At 48.0% G+C, this 23,905-nt stretch overlaps 1 protein-coding gene across 1 annotated transcript; it reads left to right on the forward strand.

Annotated features, from left to right (window-relative positions):
* Nucleotides 1-13,473: 13,473 nt before the first annotated feature.
* On the forward strand, nt 13,474-20,944 carry LOC133165488 (Krueppel-like factor 6). Its single transcript, XM_061295180.1, has 4 exons — nt 13,474-15,614; nt 17,239-17,803; nt 18,520-18,643; nt 18,719-20,944. The coding sequence occupies exons 1-4, from the start codon at nt 15,513-15,515 to the stop codon at nt 18,768-18,770; spliced, it is 843 nt and encodes a 280-aa protein (XP_061151164.1). The 5' UTR covers nt 13,474-15,512; the 3' UTR covers nt 18,771-20,944.
* Nucleotides 20,945-23,905: the final 2,961 nt, after the last annotated feature.

The following is a 23,905-nucleotide window of genomic DNA, read 5'->3' on the forward strand; positions in this document are numbered from 1 at the left end:
CGGTTATTAATGAGGCCCAACGACGATGAAGGGAATTCCATACTTGTCGTTAATTTCATGTAAGTTAGGCAAAGCTTCGCCTGCGCATTGACTTTCGATGTTTGCCTCAAGCTGGGAAGAGACGAACGAGTGAAGCCGCCGCGGACGATATCGCTGCCCGCATATGAAACGTTAGGCTTGATAAATAATAAAAGTGTGCCCTGAGTGACAAGTAACAAAATGAATGAAAAATAATCAGCAGTGCACGCGCGGCCGGGGCAAGATTGATGACGCGCTAATGAATCAAAGATGTTCGGTCGACTCTTGGATGGATCAATTTGTCTCGCATGTAAATCAGGAGGGCGACGGCCTCACCATTTTTTGGCCCTGTTTTCTTGTTTTTATGCTTCTCACAATCCACGTAGGGTGCGCTGCGACACGCGAGCGACACCAGTCGTTTGTTGCAAATACTAAAGCTTTTTTAATCTTCAGGTGGAATCTTGTAAATTCTAGCGAGTGAAATATGAGCGGCGCTGGCTCGGCTTTTCATTTTGTCCGTGATGAGAGGCGCTCCAGTTTTGATGACTTTTGTCTGGCGGGCTGTCCTCGTCATGTTTTAGCCCCAAACTTCATCTCCTTTGCATTTCATCTGCTTTTTTTCACCCTTTTCATTTGTTTGCTGTCAATGATGTCGTCTCTTCACTGTTAATGCGCCCGTGCGCGTGTTAGTGTGCACGCGCAATATTTGGGGGGGTGTTACAAACACACTCGCAAGAAGTTGTTGTGTGTGTTTGTATGCACGTGTGGAGGGAGACAGGGTGGCCACACGGGTGGGTGGGGTTGCGGGTCGGGAGTTGTTTGGGTGTGTGAGGATGGGGGGGCGAAGGGGAGGCAGCTGGGCGCAGGCGGGGGAACATTTTTCCAACATCTGCCAGCAGGCCAACTCCCACATTCAAGAGATTCCCGAAAGAAAATTGGTCAGGCACGTGTGCGTGTGCGTGCATGTGTGTGTGTGTGTGTGTGGGAGAGAGGATGGGTGTGACTTTGAGAGTCTCGAAAGTGCATGGACATGTTTTTGGATGTGTTTTTGTGTATGGGTGAATTTGTGTGTGTGTGTGCGCGCGTGTATACAGTGATGCACTCAGTGGAAGAAGTGAGATCCCCTCCGATGGTGTTGGGGGGGACCTGGGGGGAGGAGGCCAGCCCGTTGATTGGCGGGCCGACGTGTGATAAACGTCACGTACGTCGGGAGGCAGTCAGGAGGTGTCCATGGGAAATGAATTGAATCAAAGTATTTTGGAGTGTGTAAATGAACAGTCGCAGGTCGTCGCCACCCGAGCATCTGTCAGACGCTCGTCGGCAACCTGAGCAAACAAAAGGCGACCTTCTCCAAAGAATCTGTCACCGTGGTTACGGGCCAAATTCAATTAGCGCACCGCTATCACAGCCGCCCTAATTCAAAGTGCACAAGGTCGAGGGGGGTGGGGATTGGGGTGGAGGTCAGGCGAGTTGCAGTCTGGTCCCGCCTCCACCCCTGCCGTTAGCCTGCGCCCTTTGACCTCCCAATCAAACATCTGGACGCGGTCCGTCTCCCGTCGAGGCGGCACGACGCATAACTCAAGAGCATTGTAGGCTCCGCGGAGTGTTCGTTGCCTCAAATGTAATGCTACACGGTGGCTATAAAAAGTCTGCACACTCGTATTGTCAAGCTAGGTTTGGGTATTTTTATTAGCAAATGCTTGTTTCAATTAATTTATAATAGTTTGTGGCTTATTGATGTTTAGTGTCTTCGCAAGCATGTCAGTGTCGGCGCTACTATGGTATGTGGTTTAAGGCCGGCGCCTTTTTGGACTTTGAGGTCAGTCAGAGAAGAGCCATCACGGACTTCTGATGAGCTTTCGTCCGACTGAGCGCCGCATCATTACCGTGCGCTAAGATTGCTCGTTTGTCGCGCGATAAAAGTGCCGCTGGCGTACTCAAAGCAGATTGATGGCCAATACAGACCGGTTTAAAGTAAGATTGCAAAACAGGTTCCAGGATTGAAAGACAGGGCAGCTTCTGAAGTTGTTTTAACACGTGTGCCAAAAAGTTCTCTTCACATGCATGTCCGTCAAAATCGGACGCAAGGACAATTTTGGTTCGAAGTATCCGAACAAGCGTGACTGAGTAACGGCTAAAGATGAGATTAAGACGGCCCGCATTTTCCGTGGACCAATGCCATCAATCATGGGATACAGTTAGCAAGGCTAACCAGCGCTAAACACTAGCATGCGTTGTTATGCGTCTCAGGATGCTTCGTAGTGATGGAAGGCGTTATTGACAAACCACGAGGCCATCATTGCAAATTGCGTCTGCGCGGCGTCATTAGCGCCGCACCTTTCGGCAGGGCAGCCACGAGACAAATGACAACCACAGAAGAAGAAAATCCATGGCAGCCATTATTAAGTCGGGGAGGGGGCGGGCTGTGTGCGATCTGACTCTTTAGAATGCCATCATAGCCTTTTAACTGATTGTTACATGCTAGCGATGCTGGTTACATGCCGCTCTGAAAAACAAAGCGTGTGCTACATGCATCAATGTGAGAAAAAAAACTCTTTGTTTCAAAATACTTGCCATTAATATGAGAGAAAAAGAATCCTTTCAGAAAAAGAAAATTCATACTGTAAGAATACACAAATATCCATGTCAATCTATTTAAAAATTAAATGAAACATTTAAAAGCAATTTAATTATATAAGAAAAGAAATATGAAACTGTAAACAATTTTGACACATGAGATTGCATGAGTGTCCAGTGAGCATGGTTGTTGTTATTATTATTATTTTTTTCTAACGACACTGTGGGCCGAAACGAAAGGCTAGCTGGCTAAGCATCAGAGGCGGCTCGATGTATATTCTGCTCCCCATACAAGTCCCCCGATGGCGAGCGCAAAAGTGGGCGGCGGTGAGCAAACGGCTCAGACGCCGCCTCATATATTACGCACATAAAAACTCATTAGCCTCAGCGGAAATCGATAGCCAAGGCGGCGGAGATGAAGAGACCCCCGCGCGCTTTTCTGGGTCAGCTTGCAAAAGACGCAAATGATATCATTTTTTTTTTCTTCACAGGGGAGGATCGACGGCAGGGCCAGCGGGTCGATAGCCCGCCGTGTTTAAAGCTGAGCTATGGCCTCGCTCGCCGTGGATGTCTGCGCCGCTGATTGAACAAGACTGCCACGCCCCCAGGTGTCCTGGGGGTGAGGCACTTATCTGGGGGCAGGGGGCGCGTGTATTATCGTGACATACATAAGGAAAAGGTCACAATTCATGAACTAATACTTAAATGTAATGTAGGGGAAATCCTCCAAATCTATAATATGAGAAACCGATTGTAAGAAACAAATATCATTTTTTCTTGTCCGCATTTAGCGGTGTGGCTAACGCTAGGTAATTGGTCTCATTTGAGCGTACCTAAAGAGGTGTGCGGTGAGAGGAGTGTATTGTTTTTTTTCTTCTTCTCCTTTCCCATGATCCACGTATGCACGCGGCCAGATCGGACGGTCTCAAAAGAAGGCGGAGCCGCCTAATGAGAATGGATGCGGCCGTTTCCATGGCGGCGGCGTTGCACGCTGTTTGCGGAGCTTATGGGAAAGATTGTCTCGCCGTTTGTCTTTGCGGAATGGCCATATGGAGCCAGGCGGGCGCTCGCCGGCCCTACGTCCTTCCCCGAGGAAATCTGCCGCTTAAGCCCAGCGCAAACAATTTTTACTCCTTGCTATGATTGACATTCTACTTTTGCAGCCTGAGCTAGTGAGCAAGCGGTGAAATTACTTGGTCGGCAGTTTGACGGATTCGGCACACTTGGAATCTCAACGTTAATTTTGCCAAACATGTTGGGCTGTCAAAATTGGCCGACAATTCAGCCTCTGAAGCCGCTTTCACTTATCTGGCCATGGCGGCCATTGTTATATTATGGATAGCATTTCCTGGATTTGGGAGGGGAAAAAAAAGCATTCAGACGCAGAGGCCAGTTTGACTTTGCAACATGAAATTTGCTCAGCTCATCTATCATGGGGAGAAAAGTGACACAGAATGTTTGGGACACACACGGGCGCACACACACACACACACACGCACACACACACACACACACACACACACACACACACACACACACACACACACACACACAGGCGCACAAGCCTGTGGCTGGTGCATGCGCTGACAGTGGAGGCCACATATCCGGCCTGGTTCCCGACACAATGCCTCCATTGCTCTGGTGAAGTCATTCAGAAGTTGCATGGTGGGGGGGAGGCTGGGGGGGTGCACGTAGCACCCGGACATCGCGCTCGTCACCGTATCGTTTTTGCTGAGTACGTCGAAAACGTCCATTCGGGAGCTGGCGGTCGCTGAAGGAAGTCGGCCTCACCTCGCCTCGCCTTGCGGGGGGTCGGCGGGAATTTGGGATGCCTGCGGGCCCAGCATGATGTCATCAACTCAATCACTTGACTTATTTTTTCCTCTATCACAATTATTATTTCGTATTGCAGCCTTTTTGCACATTCCATGAGCCATCTTTCCACTTTAGAGGGTTTTGACGCACACGCGCACACCACAAAGGCGCCTTTGAATGGTTTTGTGTCCCGCTGTAGAGAGGCATCATTCTTGCAAAACGACACAGCAAGGCTTCTTGTGAGGGCCGGTCCTCTTTTTCTCCTCTTGACTTCCCTCGCACCATCACTGCCCCCCATCCAGCGGCTAGTGTCAGAAGCAGAGGAATCAAAAGTTCTTTATGCGTCTTGTTTGGACTTTCCCTAAACGCCACATTGAGTGCCTTCGTTCCACCTTCCAATGGTTTGTGATTGATCATCTAGTTTTTCTAATCCTGACATCCTGATGGCATGGCATCTTCTACATGCTGTCCTTTGCTCCACCCATTTTTGTGCTTGGTTCCACCTCATAGCCTTGATTGCAAATGGCATTTTTTATACTGTTCCATTTTGTCCACATTGCATTCTGTCTTTCCTTTTGCAGTGTTGGCGTTGGACTCTTTGGACCCATCGCTCACCTGGCGTGTTTTGCATTGCGCTCCACATGTTTTGCTCCATCTTGTTTTGTCTACATAGAAACCCTCCTCCTGCCTTTATTCCATTGTCCATAGAAGACTTTGTTCCACATTCTGTCTCATGTAGTGCATCCCCGGGAGTTTCTTGCTGCTGCTGAATGAAAGCATTCTTAATAGTTTCAGATTCCCCCCCCAAAAAATTCAAAGACCCCTCCAGCACCCGCCCCTCCAGCTCTGTTGTGCGCTCCAACAATCCGAACGTTTCTTTCCACTTAGCGTTGAAACATTCCACTTTCTGCCCTCTGTTATTCTCTTGTGCCAAGGCCATAAATTGGATAAAAGTAGTGTAAGACGCAGCCTTTGTGTTTGCTCGTCCCTTTGAATGGGCCGACTGTAGCCCGCCGCAAGCTGGCGTTTGCAAAGGCCGCAGCTGAGAAAGCCGCACAATCAAAGAGAGCAGCGCGATGGCGCGAGTTGTCCACCGTCTCGCTCAGCCGCTTTGTCGTTTCCACAACCCCGTGCGCCGGTTGTCTCACTCGAACTGGATTTAGCGTGTGACATCATCTATAAATTGCGTGGGTCATTCCATGACATCAACTTCATCAGATGATGACTCACTAAGTGCAGGATTCCCACTTGGAATCCAAAGGTGATTTGTGAGCGCGTGGGTCAAGTGGACTCTCTAAAAGCGAGCGCACCCTTGTTTCATCATCAGCTGGAAAATGCGATGGATATTTGTTTTGAGCAACTTCCTTCGCGATATGAAGATTCCCTTTTGCAGTTTTTCCCAGCTTGCCCTTGCTACGTGTAGCTCATCCCAGCTCACCGCTTAGCTAGCCCCAGTGAGACGAGACGTCTCCTTTCAACTGCATCCTTGAAATATTCTCTCCCTGTGTGCAAGTGTAGTAAGATAAAAAGAGGATTTTTTTTTTTTTAGCCAGAGATGTAGCGCTGCTTTCCGAGGGGCCGTGGGTCTCCAAACATATTAGTTTATGCGAGCGCCCGGAGACCAATTGGGCCTTTAATTGGAAAGTGGACTTATTGCGCCACATTACATCATATAAGTGCGCCGGGTTATATTGCTCAAGTGTGCAGACATAATTGCGGCGGCGGGGGGCGGGGCGGGACGGGCTGCCGTCTATACGTATACCGCGTTGAGGTGTAAAGAAGATGTACGTTGTTCATTTCCAGCAAGCTGCATTTTACGGGACTCCGCTGCGTCATTTCAAGTCAAAGACTTACTTAGCTCGTCGTCAGCGTTTTACAGCGGCGCCCGGTAAACATTGTCCTCGGAGTACGACAACTGCTTTCGCTTTAATCCAAAAATATGTGCTCAATTTTGGCTAATTTTATAGATCACCATCGGAAATAGCGCATCAATACGCCGCCGTCACGTATCGATTTTGTCATTGCTTAACATTAGAATCATTTTGTTTATTTTGAGTTCCATGAAAGACCAAAAATGCCTTCGGAAGAGTCCCCAAAATTCTGTCCTGAACAGTCCCACACATTTGCTTTTCAGAACTTCATGTGTGGATTTCCAGTTGTAGATATCCCATCACTTACAAGTGAAGCAAAGCACGTGGAAAATCCTTGCTGGAGTCACAGAGGGGACGTCCTTGCCTTCCTGGAAACAATAACGGCGTGACATCAACAGGGCGAGTCACGGCAGTCGCTAGGTGGGAGGGGGGAGGGGAGAGGAGAGGAGAAGCAGGCTGAGAGCCTTTCCTGGATGCCGGATGACGGATGAGCCGGCTGGGTGACTCAGCGATGCCGACGGTCAAGCGAGCGATGCTTTTGACCCGCCGCTCCGTCAAATGTCAGGACGCCAGATTGACGGGAATGTCATCGTCACAACATTTTTTTTTATATATGCACAGTATATCAAGCGAGCTATCCAGGAATGGCTGTATTTCTATTTGTCGAGTGAAGGATTGAGATTTACATCACAAAGTGACAATTTTCATTCGAAACCTCTCGCCCACAAACAACAAATAAATGAGAGCTGTCACCTGGAAGTCGCTCTAAAGAGCAGGAAAATCTCAGTTCAGTTCATCCGATGATTGGTCGCCTATAAATTGGGCGTCACCGTGATCGCCCGCGGCGAGCGCTTTGTATGCCGGAGCGTCTCGACGGCATTTTGATCTTGACATGTCTCAACGTGAACGTTTTGGTGTAGTCGAAACGCTCCATTGGGCAGATTGGGGCCGCAAACAACATGTGGAGGGAAAACGAGATGAGATGGGAAGGGCTGGCCTCCCGACCGAGAAAAAAAACCCCAACCTCATTCAAATTGGAATTTACTGACAGGGTTATGTGATTCAAAAGAAATTCTGCTTTTACGTTCTAACCTACATTGAAATTGAAGAATCCCCATGCAAATAGTTAAGTAGCAAAGAATGCAGAAATAGTTTTTTATTGAAATAAAAACATCACGTGGAAATCATTTTGGTATTGAAGTCATGAAACCCTTTTTTTTTTTTTTTACCTGTCTTGAATCATTTGAAACTGTAATCCAGATTCGAAATCCTACTTTATCTATAGTAATAGTATCGGCCAACTTTGCGAGTATCGATACGTTGAAATAATGCTGCTACTGATCGCGTGACTCCGGCTGCCGGCGTCAAGATGGCTGCCAGGGTTCCCCCGAGCGTCATGGCGGTCGCTGAGGGCGGCACACGTGTAATTAGCTATAAAATACCACCGGGTGAGGCTCTCAGGGGGGGGGGGGGCGGCCAGGCCTGGCCGGCCGGCACACACAATTAAGTCCAAATGAAAAATTGATTTCCACTCATCCTGAATGGATGTTAAAACAAAGCAGGCCGTAAATAGAGCAGATGCCGACAGGCGTGAGTGCGGGTCTGCGCGGCCGCCATCACGGATGCAGGCCGCTTGTTAGCCCGACTCGCCGGCGCATCGATCGGCCGCCGCTGTCGCCGTCGTCGTCGCCGCTGCGCACAAGAATTATAATTCAATAAACACGTCAGGAAGGGAAAGGACTGGTGCCAGCGGGGTCTCAAATTGGACGCCGATACTTTGCCACTCTTTAGCTTGTCGCTAGCTGGCGGGAGATTGATAGCGACGCTGTCTGGATGCCACTTGGAGATTTGAAAGCCAAAGCCTGCAAACACCTTCACATTGCCATTTATTTTGAAACCCTCACACGGGTTGGAAACCTGAACCTCCTTTTTATTTTGTTTTTCCCTAAACCTTGGTACTTCCCCCTTTACTTTGTTGGTGTTAACGATCCAGAACGACGAGACGGCGGACCGACTAGAGAAATGCATCCCGTCGGTTGGCTGAAGAAAAAGCCAATTATCCGAGCTGCTCTTATGAACCTGTTTTGTCCGTTTTGACACGTCATTAAGGCGCCCTAAATAATTAAGCAACCTTATTGAAGGCCCGTCGTCACTTTCATCGCCGCTGGCGACCGATCCGAGCGGTGCGAGCCGAGGGCGCTTAATGCGCTGAGCCGAGGGACGTCCGAGAACACGTTAACTGACTTTTTATCAACCTTTGTTTTTTTGTTTGTTTGTTTTGGACCTAAGTTCCAGCTTGAAAGTTTACGGTGAAAACCTGAGACCCCATTGGTGTGACTTTGTGAAAACGATTGTCAGCAAGTTCGTAGAGCATACAAAGCATGCTAACACTGACATGCTAACACTGAGAGCAATGTGGCTCAAGCGCAAGGATGACTTGAATTACTTTTTACTTTTTTTAAGGAAGTCAAGACTGGACTTGCTTGAAATAGAGCAGGCTGGCTTGGTCTGATGTTTGCCACATTATGTTCCGGTTAAGCCTCGAGGCATCTTCCCGGCAAGGCATTAAAGTGTTCGTGACAGGTAGCGCTGACGCTATTAAAGTCCAGCGCAAGCTTGCAAAGACGGCATAATGAAAATATTCTTCTCAAATCATATGTGAAGACTTCATGTCAAGGAAAAAAAAAAGTCCACTTCTTGAAATAAATTGTGCCGCTGTTGAGTGTCAAGTAAGTGCAAGTTCGTTAACGTTTGAAGCGCCCAAAAGCAACGTGAGCGTCCTTTTGTGCTAGCCGGGGAGCGCAATTGCTGCCCAAAGCTTATCCACAACGCGCCACATGCTCGCGGGCAGGATTTCCCGCTGAAAGACGCAATTTGCCGCCGCCGGGAGGCTGACTGATGTGCCTTCCGCCTCCCGACCCGGGAGCTGTCAATCAAAGTGACGAGCTGTCGAGCCACCGGCGGCGACTCGTCGTTCGGCGGGGATGAAGAAACGCACCTTTCAACCATGTCGTCATTCTCCAATTGGGAATGGACGAGGGAAAGCGCGTGCTGCTAAGTGCCGAATCGTTTTGGCGGGTGGCTTTAAGGTTCACAGTCGGGCCAAGAACCTTCTCGTTCCACGAACATCACATGTGCTAGAGCTCAGGAAGACAACCGGAAAAAAAAGTCTTTTTGTGCGATGGCCAAACTCTTTGGTTTCATTAGGACAGAGCAAGAAAAGCAAAAAAGGCCCAGTCGAGCCAAAGCGAGCGCGCGCCTTGCCAAAATTGTTGCGTAACTATTTCGTCCTGGGCCCAAAACTCTGCTCAGGCTGTCCCACAGGCAAGAGTGCAGAACAAAACGGAGATGTCAGCACAGACTACGGGAAGCATTTCAACTTGTCGCACTGGAGGGACCGTGTCCAACAATGGCTGCCGTTATCACCCCCAACCGGACTTCAACGGTTTCAACATTGAAGACGCTCTTTGCTCATTTTTATTCTTCCCCGTAGCGCTTACTTTGCACCTTCTGGAGCCTTCTCGCTTTTTTTCCTTCCTCCCTTCTTTCCTTCCTTCCTCCTTCCTTCTCTCCTTCTCCCCTACATTTCTGCCTTCTTTGCTACCTTGCATTTGAGGCGGTCGTGCGCAAGTTCTTCTGAGGTCTTTGGCGCTGGTGCGCAGTTGGACGTCAGCCACGCTGGCTGCATGTGGGAATGTTTTTTCTCTTTGCTGCTGATTTACAATCTCGGCTCATGTGTGAGAATCTTTTGCTGAAGCAACAACATATCGATCCCTGCCGTCCGAACACATGCAAGCGATTAAAGAAGGGCGCTCTTTTTTTAAATCTTTTTATCTTGTTTCACTTTGAGCTCATTTGCCTGCATTGTTTTTGTTCGGGGGGCCTGCGAGTGTAAGTGTGTGCATGTGTGTGAGTGTGTACTTGGCCGAATGTCAGGACGTGACTTCATGAGAACCAGGCGAGCACAACAAACTTTTCTCCGACGTGCTCGGGCTGGCCCGACATTGGAGCTTTTGGTGTCCTGTTTTGACCCGCCTGACGAACGTGCGCGTCGCTTTAAGTCTGCCGAGTTGTCGTCAGCGTCCTTCTCGTATCCAGACATGTCCAATGTGTCATTGGGACTTTGTGGGAAGATGGAGGTGAACTCAGTCGAAAATGTTGTCCGTGTCCCAAGATTTCTATCGTCAACTATTTGCTTTACCAATCCTTTGACCAAACTTTTCGTTTTCGTCACTTCTTATAGGTGTCCCAATACTTATGTCCTCATTTTCGTCACCAAGGCTTGTTGTTTCTTGTTCTGGTCAAGCAGGTGTGAGGACAGCTTGTACCGAGGCCATTTTGATTGGCTGCCGCCCCGTTGCGTGATTGTCACTGATTATTTTGCGTGTGCGAAGCTATCCGAACTCATTTGCCACTTTGGCTTTTGGCATCGGACGCGCGACAGACGAACGTGGCGGCGGTGGCGAGCGTTCGCTTCTTTGAAGTACGCCGCCCGCCACGTGCGAGAGACAGACGGGCGCCCGCTCGGCTTCTGGCAGCGTAGGCCCGCCGCGTAGCATGGAAGCCAAACGTCAAGAGCGGGAAAATGAATTTTTCCGGCGTGACCGGGATGCTAATTAGCGGTCATTGACGAGGTGCAAATATTTGATTGGATCTGAACTCGGGCTGCTCAACGCGTCCTTCAAATGAAGTGGCCCCGTCTCGTCATATAAATTAATCGATTATTTTCATTCAAACAAAACAAAATGACTTTTTTAATATACAGATATCTTTTCCTTTCTGGAATTTCTGCTTATAGCTAGCACGCTTTGAAAGAAGCTTTTCTTTCCCACATTATTTTACAGGTCCAGAGGTCCCTTAAGATAATAGGTAAATTTCCCATTGACACACACACACACACACAAAATGTAGACTCTCACACATTCCCAAAATAACAACTGTTGTAGCGTTCCAGTACACCGTTCACACCCAGTTGTGACTCACAAAACAAGGTTGACCAGAAGTTAGCGGTGCGGCGTGGGTACGTTGCCGACGACCGTGACTCACAAATGCCAAAACACGTGCTGTCCGTTTCCACCGACAACGGCGGCCGGGATAAGGCACGCTGGGTTTTGGCTGGGCCAAGGTCGTCCTGTAATTTGTGCTCGCTGATGGATTGCTTTGGCTGTGACGTCACTCATGTTTGATGTTGTTTCTTGACACGTCAGTCACATGTCAGAAGGTGACGTGACATTGTAGCCTTTAGCTATTGTAGCGACGAAGACACCTTTGTCAATGTCGAGTTGAAAATAGCCGCGTCAAACCAATACGACCAACATCCCGTGTTTTACCAGCCGAGACTTTTTTTGTGGGTTAGTTGTCGTGATTGCTTTCGGTTTAGATCAGAGAACTTGTTCTTAAGCTCCTTCACAACCTCTTCTTACGTTTTTGGTCCCTCGGTTGTGGATGGGGATGAAACGGAAAGAAATCTTGGTGGAGGTCCCTTCTCATGTTTCTCTTTCTTCAAGTAACAGTAACGATGAGAAAGCTGTTTTGCATGCGAGTCGGCCGGACAGGATGTGGAATGCCGCTGGCGGGGCCGAGGATTCCCCTCGGGGTGTGGAGAGGGAAGGAAAATAGGGCGGGATTTGAGGGGGCCCGTTTACTCTGAGAAAGGGTGGGAAGAAAGGGTTCACGTTCTTGTTTGTTGCAGGCCTTGGGGGGGGGGGGTGCTGGGCTCTTTGGCTCCTCTCGTGGCATTCGCAGCTGCCGCTGGGCCTGCGTGGGAGCGCAACTCCCACGATGGTCTTTCTCCGGGCATGCGGAGTTGCAGAAAGCCAAATTGAAGTGGGGGCTCCCGTTGTTGGAGACAACGTGTGAGCCGCTCAACTTGACATTTGACACAAGTGCAGGAAGACGGTGGCGGGCACGGAAAGCTCCGAGCCGCGCTAGCCGTCGGCGCTATTTTTAAGCCGGCTGCGTTTCCCATCGGAAGGGACGCGGACGCTTCCCGTCAACAACAGGATGCGGGCTGCTCGCCTCGGACCTCACTCGCTACACCTTTTTACTACGTTTTAACTCCCGTGTTGTGAAAAGCTGCTCACAGAAGAGCCGTCGTGAGCTAAGCTAGTCAGCCAACCAAAATCGGCAAAATCACAAAGGCGAGCTGAGCGGCATAATTACACAAAAGTGGAACTGCTTTGTCCTTATTTTTAAGATATCATTTCACTGCATTTCTGTCATGCCTCATCCTGCTGACCCAAACTAAAAATTGCTTGTTTATATTATTGATAGGCAAAATGAGTCATTCATATTATTTCCAAATAGTTTTTTCTAGAACATCCTTGCAAGTTATCGGCTCACAAGCTGTTGTTGTTCACGGTGCTGACCAAATATTGGACAGGGAATTTGTGATGGTTACTATGGCAACGCCAGGCTGCTACAATTACATGAATGTCAAAGACAGACAATCACTTTGAACGTGGACGCAGCTTGTTTCATGTTCGGAATCACTTTATTCCTGGTGATGATGATGATGATGATGATGATGATGATGATGATGATGAGCGGCCGTCTGCTACCTTGACCGAGCCACCATGAAGCGTATCAATGCTCAAATGTCCTCGCCGCAAATACAAAGCAGACAAATATGGACGCAATATTGACGTGGCGCTTTGTTGTTGCCGGACACTTCCCTCAGCACACCGGCACCAGAGATGGGCCAATAATTGTACCATGAGTTGATTTCTATTTTCAAAGCAATGTTTTATTTTGCAGATGAAACGTCTTTTATTAATGAAGGAAAAGACATGAAATAGTAATTGGTTTATTCTGAAAAACAAGAACACGAAAATTTGTAACATTTTCTTTGGTTTGTTGGTTTTTTTGGACAGTTCTTATATTTCAACGTAAACATGTTTTATGAGCAATTTTTTGCTGCGTGTGTGTGTTTGTGTGTAATCCCGAGCTGTGCGCCGCACATTAAACTTAATGCTCTCTTAATTACTTTGAGACAATAAAGTGTCGTAAAGTTTACGGTGGAAAAGTGGCGCATTTTACTACTTTTGTCATAAAAACTACGTCTGCATCAATATTGCAACTGGCCTGCTTCAAAGTGAGGCAACTAATCACACGTGTGCATGTGTGTGCGTGTGTGTGTGTGAGTGTGTATCTTTGCACATATTCCCGGTCGGCATTTTCCGGGTGGGGTGGGGGGGGGGGTCATGTGAGCATAATAAAGTTGGAGTTTTTGTTAAGATAAATAAAATGCAAAATCATTTCTTGGGATTGAAAGTCAGATTTTTCTGCATGAAAAGATTTTAATGTCTTGAGATTTTTTGGGTGTAAATATTTTATCCATTAAACATCAAAAACATTTTTCCTTGGTTTAGGTTAGTTATTTTTGGGTCTTTGGTGTAGGTTGGTTGTTGTTTAACTGCATTGTTGGTTCAGTTCAGGGCTCGATTCAAATGATCAGTTTGTCACTTTAGTTTGGTTGTTTTGATTTTTGTTGTTTGACTGGTTGAGGTTGTTTTCTTGAGCTTGTTGCTTTAGTTTCTAGCAAGTTCCCTGGTTCTCAGCAGAGCCTTTGTAATTGTCTTCAGTATGAAATGGGGTGGGGCGGGGCCTTATATGCAATGTGACATTTCCCCAAATGCACCTTTGACGTTGCCGTCCGAATGAGACGCAAATCATGAACATAAATCAACAACCGCAAAACCTCTGATAAATATTCATGAAGGCAGGGAGGGGAAGAGGGCCATTTCAATCTGCTCTTTGGAGGGATACCTGATCTTATTTTGTGGAAACTTCTCTCTCACCGTCTTTGTTGTCTGTTGTGCCTTTTCCCAGGAAATTACTTTAATTAGTGGTGGAATTATTAGTACAAAGTGGGAATGTTTTTCTCCCATTGAAGTTTTTTCCTCTTTCGAATTCTGACTTCGACCTTAATTCGGTTCAGAAAACTGGTCAGAGTTTGATTTGGTCGGAGTCTGATTCAATTCTTCCCCATAAGAAATAATTGAAAACTGATTAATCGGAGGCGCCATCAGCTAGCCTCGAGACGCGCTTTATCTTGTCGAGCCGAACCGAAAGTTGCTTCGGGAACGCTTGGGGACGTGGAGACACCGTCAGCTAGCCTCGACCCGGCTCGGAAAGCTGTTTGGAGTCCAATGTTTTGTTCGGTTTCGGGAATTCAAAAGCTTGGAATTTTTTGTTCGAACTCTAATTTGTTCGAACTTGGAGACGTTTGAGGTTCTACTGTAAACCTTTGTCTATTACTTTCTCCAAAAACTTTTCTTGTAAGATTGCTTGCTATTGAAAAATGCTTTCTTACCTATCATACAACTTTGGTTTATTATATAACTTTATTTTCATAAGTACAACTTTTCAAGTTATTCTCGAATATTATGTATTTTTCTTTTTAGTATTTTATAACAATTCTCTACTTGACGTTAATATGGATGGATGGATGGATGGATGGATGGATGGATGGATGGATGCATGGATGCATGGATGGATGCATGGATGGATGCATGGATGGATGCATGGATGCATGGATGATGCATGGATGGATGCATGGATGGATGCATGGATGGATGCATGGATGGATGCATGGATAGATGGATGCATGGATGGATGCATGGATGGATGCATGGATGGATGCATGGATCGACGGACGAACATGTTCAGACCTCCAGTGGACGGAGGTCTTAGCGGCACCTTCTCGTTCTCAGTAGCCTGACAGGAGCGCCTGTACTCGGCTGCGCTGTCTGAGTTTGCGCCGCTGATCCTCCGGAGAGTCAGCAGCGCCTGGCGAGCCAGCCGCGCACTCACAGAGACCTCCGCTCGCGTTTTGCTTCCTGGTTGTGCGCGTATATATAGCGGCCTAAAAATATCTCCGGCGCGCCCCAATGAGCGGTTGGAGCTGCTGAGTTCTGCAGCCAACTGGGCCGCGGCAGGGGCTCCGGCCGCGGGCAGGCATTGGCGCAGGCCGCAGCGGCAGGCGGGTCGTGCGCTCACCGGAGCTCATTGGATGGACCGGCATGAAACGTCACGGCATCACGTGGTGCATGTTCGTGTGGAGTTGTAACCGCGAGAGCGAGGTGGGAGGGAGACGCAAGTTTAGAGGGAGCTGACACTCGGGAGCAGACTTCAGTCAGTGTGCGCTGCGCTCCGGAACAAGCGCGACGTACATGCGCACGCTCGCTCGCTCGCTCGCTCGCACGTAGGACCACCAGGCATCCGGCTGAGATGGACGTCATCCCCATGTGCAGCATCTTCCAGGAGCTCCAGATCGTGCACGACACCGGATACTTTTCCGCCTTACCGTCTTTGGAGGAGTATTGGCAGCAGGTAAGCGCACGAGAGGGAACCCCCCCCCCCCTCTCCTTTTTTTACATATATTTTCAGAAAGTTGGTGCGTCGATTGAACGCCAACTTAATGATGGCTTTTCCCGTCATTTATCCGCAAAGCGCGCAGGCGATGTGCGTGCCAGTGCAAACTTTGCATGCGCAACTGTCCTGCGTGCGCATATGCGCGCTGACTGACAGTTCCCCCGTCTGACTATTTTTCTACACCTTCCATTTATGAATTGAATTTTTTCATCATTACAAGTTTAAAAAAATCCTCGCATAGTAGCGAAATAAAATATTCTGTCGGACCTCCCCCAAGGCAGGCAGGCAGGCAAGCGAGCAAGCAAGTTCGGGGATGTGCGTACGTGCGTTCGTGCTGCGTGCGTGCGCGCGGATCTGTCACACGTGCACAAGCGCCGACTGACAGCTCCCAGCTGCCTTCATTAATGGCTTTTTTGTCGTGCCAAAACAAAAGATTGTAGTGGAATTCCTTTTGCATCGGACCTCCCCCAAGGCAAGTTCCCGGGGTCGACATGCGCATGCTTGGAGCTGTCACGCGTGCATGCGCACAGACTGACAGCCAAAAGTGAGCTGTGCAAGCAAGAGGGGCAAAACTACCAAACTTCAACTCTTTTTTTATTTTCAGGAATGCAAGTTAGCATCCAAATCATAACAATGATCATAATGAGTGCTTGCTCTTTACGTTTTGAATTTTGACATCACTGATGGTGAAGTGCTTGAATCTGAACTCCTTCAGCTCACCAAGTCGAACTGTTTTGGAGTTTTGCGATGGGAAATCAAGAAATACACCATCGTCAAGTGCTTGATGCCGACCGACTCTTTAGATTTCAGGCCGTTGGATGGTTTCGAAGTGATTTTGCCATTCATCGATGCAATCGGAGGTCGAGATCAAGAAACGGCAATATGTCGCCGCCGTCCCTTGCTTTGAATGCATCGAATTTTTTATTGCAACTTTGCAGCTTGGATACTTTCGACAAGCTCTCCATGCTTTTTGTCATTCAAACGGGAAGCGCGACGGCTTCAGGCACACCTCCCCCAAGGCGGCCCAGGCTTCAAATTCTTCAGTTAAGTTGCGCACTCGGCCGTGCATCCTTCCAAGTCCGAGTGGGATGCGTCTCTCAACTTGGTGTCCGCATTCTTCTTCTTCTCCTCCGCACGTTTTGTCCGGGAATGCCGTTGCGGATTCCCTTCTCGCAATTATCTGCTGCCTTCAGAATTTGGCCCACGCCGGACCCACAATAGCCGCTTCCAAAGTCCCTGGCGTACATTCCCACAGTGGATCTTGCAGTATTCATGCCGGAGCTTTTTATGGACACACTTGTCCTCGCCATCACGCACACACACAACCATTTCACCCCCCTTCCCTGCTCTCGGTTCCCCGGTGTGCGATGTTATTTCTGGCCGTGCCTCCAAATGCATTATTAAATCCACATAATGCTGAATAATTGATGGCGCTAAAAGGTCTACAAGCGCTCGGCCCGCAGACGGCAGCCGGGAACGTTACGTTGGAAAAGTCAGACCGCTCGCGTGACATCGACGTATCCACTCTTCTTCCTGGTTCGCCCGACGTGTGCTACGATTAATGACAGTGTTTGTTTCCCAGACATGCTTGGAGCTGGAGCGCTACCTTCAGGCCGAGCCGTACGTGTCGGCGACCGAGCTGAAGTTCGAGAACCAGCAGGACCTGTGGAGCAAACTGATGCTGGCGTGCGGCGACAAGGCGGCCGACCCCAAACTGGCCAAGGAGGACGTGGACCCCCCGGAGAGCCGGGACAACGCCGCCGGCTGCTGCTTCCACTCGGACGCCAGCAGCGAGGCGTCGGACAGCTCCGAGGAACTGTCGCCCGCTCTCGACTTCCCCGTCGGCTCGCTGGCCGACCTCCTGGGCGACAACCCCGAGGACCTGAGCGCAGCCGCCGCCGTCATCATCGGGACGCCGCCCTCCTCGCCTGAGCTGGCCAAGGAGGGCCCGGCGGGGCCGCGGGCGTGGGGTAGCGGCCAGCACGTGACGGCGAAAGGCAGGACGGGCGGGGCGGAGAGGGCGGGGCTCGCCGGCGGGGAAGTCTCGCCCGACGGCAGGAGGCGAGTGCACAGGTGTCTCTTCAACGGATGCAGGAAGGTGTACACCAAGAGCTCGCACCTCAAGGCGCACCAACGCACCCACACAGGTACGTACAGGTCTTGAAACCTTTTAAGCAAGACGTCAGACCCCTTAACCTGGACCCTACTGGTGGAACTCTTGGGCAAGATTGTCCCACATCCCCCAAATAGTTTTCTGATGTGGCCCAAAGTTTTTTTTTTGTGTGTTTTATTCTACATAGGTTTGTTTTTGGATTTAACCTTTTCGTTTGCGAGAGGAAATTCTACTTTGATGTTGTCAAACACACAATGTTTATCCTGCAAACACGGCTCACATTTGGGAAGATGAGACTCGCGCTCTTTGGCTTTTCTTTCACGTGTGAGCCTCGTCAACTTTGACCCTCAAGCGAGCTGTTTACAGCTACAGCGCCGCCCCATTAGCGGAGGAAGTCGCATTCCTCGCATCCTTGTCCGGCCATGTGAGCGCACCCCTTCCCCGCCCCGACTTTAATGGCAACACACACATGCACATTACGTAAGATGCATACCACAGCACAGTAGCTTGTTTTTCTCCTCAACGCAATAGTCGGTAGCGTTGTGTGTCACAAAACAAACGCCACATGGATTACTACTACACAATCCGTCGACAATAAGCATGATAATGCAGCCGTACTTTCCACATGTGATTGTGAGCAAAAGTAGCAATGCATAGAGTATAAGAGCAGGAGGTGATTGGAACAAGTTGAGTGTTCTCGCATGGTGGCTAACGCGCTAGCTTGCGTGTGTTTGTGCTTTTGCGTGGCAGGCGAGAAGCCGTACAGATGCTCGTGGGAAGGCTGCGAGTGGCGCTTTGCGCGTAGTGACGAGCTAACGCGCCACTTCAGGAAGCACACCGGCGCCAAGCCATTCAAATGCAGCCACTGCGACAGGTTCGAAAGCGCTAGCTAACCAGAGCGTTCCCAGATTTTACCCCGATGAAATATCTGACGTTATCCTTTGCTCAGGTGTTTTTCCCGCTCGGACCACCTGGCCCTGCACATGAAGCGGCACATCTAAGGCGGCGGAGGCGGCAGTAGCGGCCAAGCGGACGGATGTTTCCTGACCGGTGTGGCGTCAGCGAGGCCGGTGAGGCATTCGACGGCACAGCGCGGCAGACGACGTTCCGCTCAGCAGGAAGTCAACGCAGGCTCTCATTTTGCACCGTACCCAGTGCCTCCGACACCTCGCTGAACTGGAGCAGGAACGTTCCGGAAAGGACAGGAATTTGTGTATGGTGTTTGACGCTTTTTTTTGGGGGGGGGGGACACAACCCGCCCCTGCTCCCTCCCTACTACCACTGCCCAAAGGATCTTGGGAGTTTTTGGGGGGCGGCGGAGTGTTTGGACTGCGGATGCCTGCGGCGGTTTTCTGAAGTGCGCCGTGCATGGTGGACGAATGGCGTCTTTCGAATGGTGAGTGAATGAAAAGAAAGCCTGGAGAGCAGACGAGGGCTTTTCTTTTTGTGTGTGCGCCCCCTGGAAGCTTGGAGGTGGAACTACGGCTCCCTGCTCTTTAAAACAAACACAAAAAGAAAAAAAAGGAGCGAGGGAGTAAGTTTTGTTTTGGTGCAGCTCATAAATGTGCAATGTATGATGTAACCTGTCTGAAAAGATACACGCCAGAAAGTTCTTTTTCCTTGTTTTTGAAGCAAGTCAGAGAAAATCGGACGTTGAACGCCAACAGTGTCACTCAAATACGCTGCAAAGGAACACCATCAACGCTAATCTCCTCAGATTAATCTGATTATTTTCCAATTCTGATCAGATGTAACTTTTGTCTCATAAAACCTACAACCCCCGCCCCCCAAAATCCTCACTGTCATCTTCTAGGATTCAAACTTTATGTTTCAACCGATTTTTTGTCTTGAGACAAGACAACTCATCATAACAATCTTGCAACAGTCAGAAATCTTTGAATAATCCAAACTTTTTTCTTGCTAGAAATCCAACAAGACTCCCAAACTATGATTGTCTTTTGTTTTTATTAATAAAATTAATCCAATAATCATTTTTATGAAATACAAACATAAAAGAATGAAGGGATATTATTCCTTTAAACTTTGGAGGGCTGGCATCTAAAAATCTGCCTAAATCTACATCAAGCATATCACCAAACGGGTTTTGGTTTTAATTCCGTTTTTTTCTTGTTTCAAAGAGGCGTGGTGGTTTTTTCTTTGTTTTAAAGATTCATCATGGTTGTGCCAACGCTTCAGTTAACAAAAAAAGGTTACATTGCCAACTAGTGTCCCGGCGTGCACATTGCAGCGTGTTCACAGGCTGCGGATGTCGTGTGAATGTTGGGGGGGGGGGTCAGTTCGTATTTGTTGCGCTTGGAGAATGACGTGGTTGGAGAGCGGCTCGCTTCATGTTGCTCTTGTAGAAAAACCATCAGACCCTTAAGAGCGCTTTTGGGGCCTTCACTTTTTCTTTGGCTTGGAGATGGAGAGAGAAAAAAGTGCACTGTTGACCTTCCTGATGCCTTACGCAAGTGGCCTTGTCCTCTTTAACACACACACAACACAACACACACACACGTGCGCGTGCAGCAATGTAGTTGTTGAAAAAGCTTTACAGACGCTCATTTCCTCCTACCCCGCCACAATAAATTGCGTGAATCACAAAAAGACAAGATAGACATTTTCATGTTTGTTTTTTTCTCCCCCCCCCAACTGAGTCAGACGGGAATGCGTGGGTGGAACTTCTGGGATTTGCTACTGAGTAGTAAACCTTCTCCTCACTCTAAAGGAGAGAGCTTTCAAAAATCAAAAGATAATTTACGTGACTTTCCTCCTTGTAAATTTTGACATTTCAATTTTGGCATTTTGACTCATTTGTAATGTTACGTCTTTTTCCACAGGAATAAAATGACTTTCATCTAGAACATTTTAAACTTATTCTCCAAAAGATCCAATTTTGATTTTCTCGTCAAAACGATTCTGACTATGCGATAATTTTTTGCTGATGTGTTTCTTTCTGGACTCATCAGACGCTGACAAAGTGCGCGAGCGGTTTGTCGTTTTGACCATTGATTGCAACGTTGACCATTTGTAGCTTACGGCAACAAAATAAAAGATGCACAAACTTGCATCGTGTCATTTTCCCAACCTTTCTTGATGATATGACTTTAATCTTGTGATGTTGCCATTTTGATTTTTGACAAAAAAAAAAAAAGACAAAAACTTACATCTTGAATGGGGAGTTGAGCACAGATTGGGGAAGGCTTTTGGCTCATCTCGCAGATGTAAGCTAAGCTAAAGGCTAACAAAAGCGCAACTTGTGGCGCGCCAACAAGCGTGAGCCTCATGCTCGACAAGATGAGGGCGGCCATTGTCCCTTGTTTTGCTTCTTTTTGTTCTTCCACTTGGCGAGCTTGACAAAGCAAAAGTGTTTTTTGTTGCAGACATTTTCCAACAAGGCCCTTTTTCAACCGGGGACCAAGAAAACCATGTGGGTGTTGTTTAAAAAAAAATGTTAAAATGTTTTTGAAAGCACTCACAAGTATTATTTTTATTTTTTTATTTGCCATGTGACTTGTTTGGATGATCAAATGTGACGCTTGTGTTTTTACTTTGTTTTGTAAAATGCGCAGAATGTGTACGAATGTTTTTTTTATGAGAAAGTGGATTAAAAAAAGCTTTTATTGGATTAAAGAGTATTCATTTTGTCGTCGTGCGGTTGTAGCGTAGCATGAAGACGCCAACATGAGGATGCTGTTAACTGATGATGTAGCCTACTAAAAACTAAAAAACTGAACACACACACACACACTCGCCATTTGGATCTATGTACTAGTTTCAGGTTGTCATGTAGTGTCCTTATGGACAATGTTCTTTTTTAATTAAAAGAAAAAAAAGCATATCTACTAAAAATTGTGGTCAAGTCTGTGGTTGCGATCACACAAAACAAAAGAACAAAAAGTCAGAGTCCACCTGCACTTGTTACTTGGTCTCTCTCTCTCTCTCTCTCTCTCTCTCTCTCTCTCTCTCTCTCTCTCTCTCTCTCTCTCTCTCTCTCTCTCTCTCTCTCTCTCTCTCTCTCTCTCTCTCTCTCTCTCTCTCTCTCTCTCTCTCTCTCTCTCTCTCTCTCTCTCTCTCTGTCTCTCTCTCTCTCTCTCTCTCTCTCTCTCTCTCTCACACACACACAAACACACACACGCTCATGCATTCAGCTGACAGCAGCCATCAGGTGTGTGTGTGTGTGCTACGCTAATAACATGCTATCATGCTATCATGGGCCTGAACCACAAATGCATCGCCCAGGGACCGTAATTTAGTTGTCACTTGTCACATACACACACTTATTTGTGCACACGTGCACACACACTCAGACATATTTTCACTTTTGGACTGGGATCTTAGTTCACACTTAATTGCATTGTTTGCATGTGTGTGTTTCATTGGACTGTATGTCTGCAACTGAGGACATGTACAAAATATCAATATGCAATTTATGGCATTGTTAGCCTTTGATTGTTGGTGTGAACTCCAAAAACTGACTTGCTCTCAGGTGAGTCTCATGCATTTCTGTCCTATATCACGCTAAAAAAAAAAAGTATTCCCAATCTAACTTCTAATTTCGTTTAGTGTGATTAGTTTAATATTAAAGTACTACCGTTTAGCTATTAAGTGGAATGTCGTGTGGTCACGTGACCGGCGCGCTCGATTGGCCGTCGCAGGCTGGAGAAGGAAAGTTTGCAACAGGTATGAAGGCTCTATAGGAGCCGCCGAGCGAGTGAGTGTTACCTAGTCGCTTGTGTAGACTAGCCTCCAAAGTCATCGCTACCTTGCTAGCAGTATGTGTTGTGCAATATATGAAATGCAATTTGTGAAATGCAATTCTTGTGAGGGCCTCTTCCTTTGTGTGATTTGTATCCATTTGTATTTAATATCACAAACATGATAATTTTATATTGTTTATATGGGTTGCAATTGTATGATTGATATTTTGATTGATATTTTTAACCTCCCCATGTACTTGGTCTGCTTTGAGACCGACCCCCTGCCCCTCCCCTCCTAGGCCAGGCAGTGGCGCTATTTTGGGCCTCGGATGCTGGACATAGTCGTTATGTAACGACAGTGAGGCGACAGACTTTTTGCTGCTCCATTTCTTCACTTGACAGTAAACATGCACTCAGGCGCACACACTTAAATGTAAACATTCACAATAGGGAAGTTAACGTGCAGGACCCGGCATCTTTCTGACTTCATGATAATAATAATAATTTGAATAATTTTCTCACTCTGACAATATTTTCTTTCTTTTTTTAAAAAATCAAAACGTGCTGACAGAAAAACATAATTATGCGTCCGACAAACTGGGTCTCCCGCTGCACGCTGTTGTCATTTCTCAGAATGAAATACGATGACGTGCACCAAACACGTATGCCCACCCGCTTGAGGAGTATAAAAGCAAACGCGTTGGGTCCGAAGTCTGCCAAGTCGCCAAATTCGGCTAAACACCTACGCGGTAATCGTCCTGGAGACTGCGTCGGCATCGTCATGGCAACCGGCAATAAAGAATGCCAGCGAGTGAGTGAGGGGGGAGGGGGGGGGGGCTCAAGGTGATGTTTGCGCTGACCCGAGGCCTTGTTGGGATATATACGAGGCCTTTATATCTCCATCCCGCCGCCGCTCCGAGCCGAGCGACCTTGTGTTTACGAGGCCGCCGCCGCACAATTGGCTTGATTCATGTGACGCGGGGACTGAACGGCGGGCTCGTAAGCCCCCGGCCAGCCCCCCGCCCGACGGCGAGCTGTATATCTGGCCGCCGGACGCTCCTGCGGTCGCTTGACGACTGGATTTAGTTACCCGCGAGGATCGATACGCTGATGCCGGCTGACATTCTCCAAAATGACTTTATGGATTTTGCCATTTGGCTTTTTCCATACGCTTGACGGCCATCGTACCAACAAGCTCCGTCGGGCGCCGAGGCAAGTCTTCGGATCCAACGGACGCACCCTGCTCCGAGCGATGTGCTTGTGTCACACATTTTTGACCTGACACTCATTAATAAAAGGTGATGAATCAAATTCTATTAAATTTAAATTAAATGTAATTACATCAATTTAGATTAGATTAGGTTTCATTCAATTAGGTTAGAAGACTTCTGGAATTTCAAAACGGTTTCTCAGCCTTTCACCTCCAACTCTGAACA

The sequence above is a fragment of the Syngnathus typhle genome, linkage group LG13 (genome assembly GCF_033458585.1).
Source record: "Syngnathus typhle isolate RoL2023-S1 ecotype Sweden linkage group LG13, RoL_Styp_1.0, whole genome shotgun sequence".
NCBI lineage: Eukaryota > Metazoa > Chordata > Actinopteri > Syngnathiformes > Syngnathidae > Syngnathus > Syngnathus typhle.

Bases quoted from the DNA above. Each gene is read 5' to 3' on its own strand.
- LOC133165488 (XM_061295180.1), top strand. From the start codon at position 15,513: ATGGACGTCATCCCCATGTGCAGCATCTTCCAGGAGCTCCAGATCGTG. The intron at 17,804-18,519 runs GTACGTACAGGT...TTTGCGTGGCAG, and splicing joins GCACCAACGCACCCACACAG to GCGAGAAGCCGTACAGATGC. The intron at 18,644-18,718 runs GTTCGAAAGCGC...TCCTTTGCTCAG, and splicing joins AAATGCAGCCACTGCGACAG to GTGTTTTTCCCGCTCGGACC.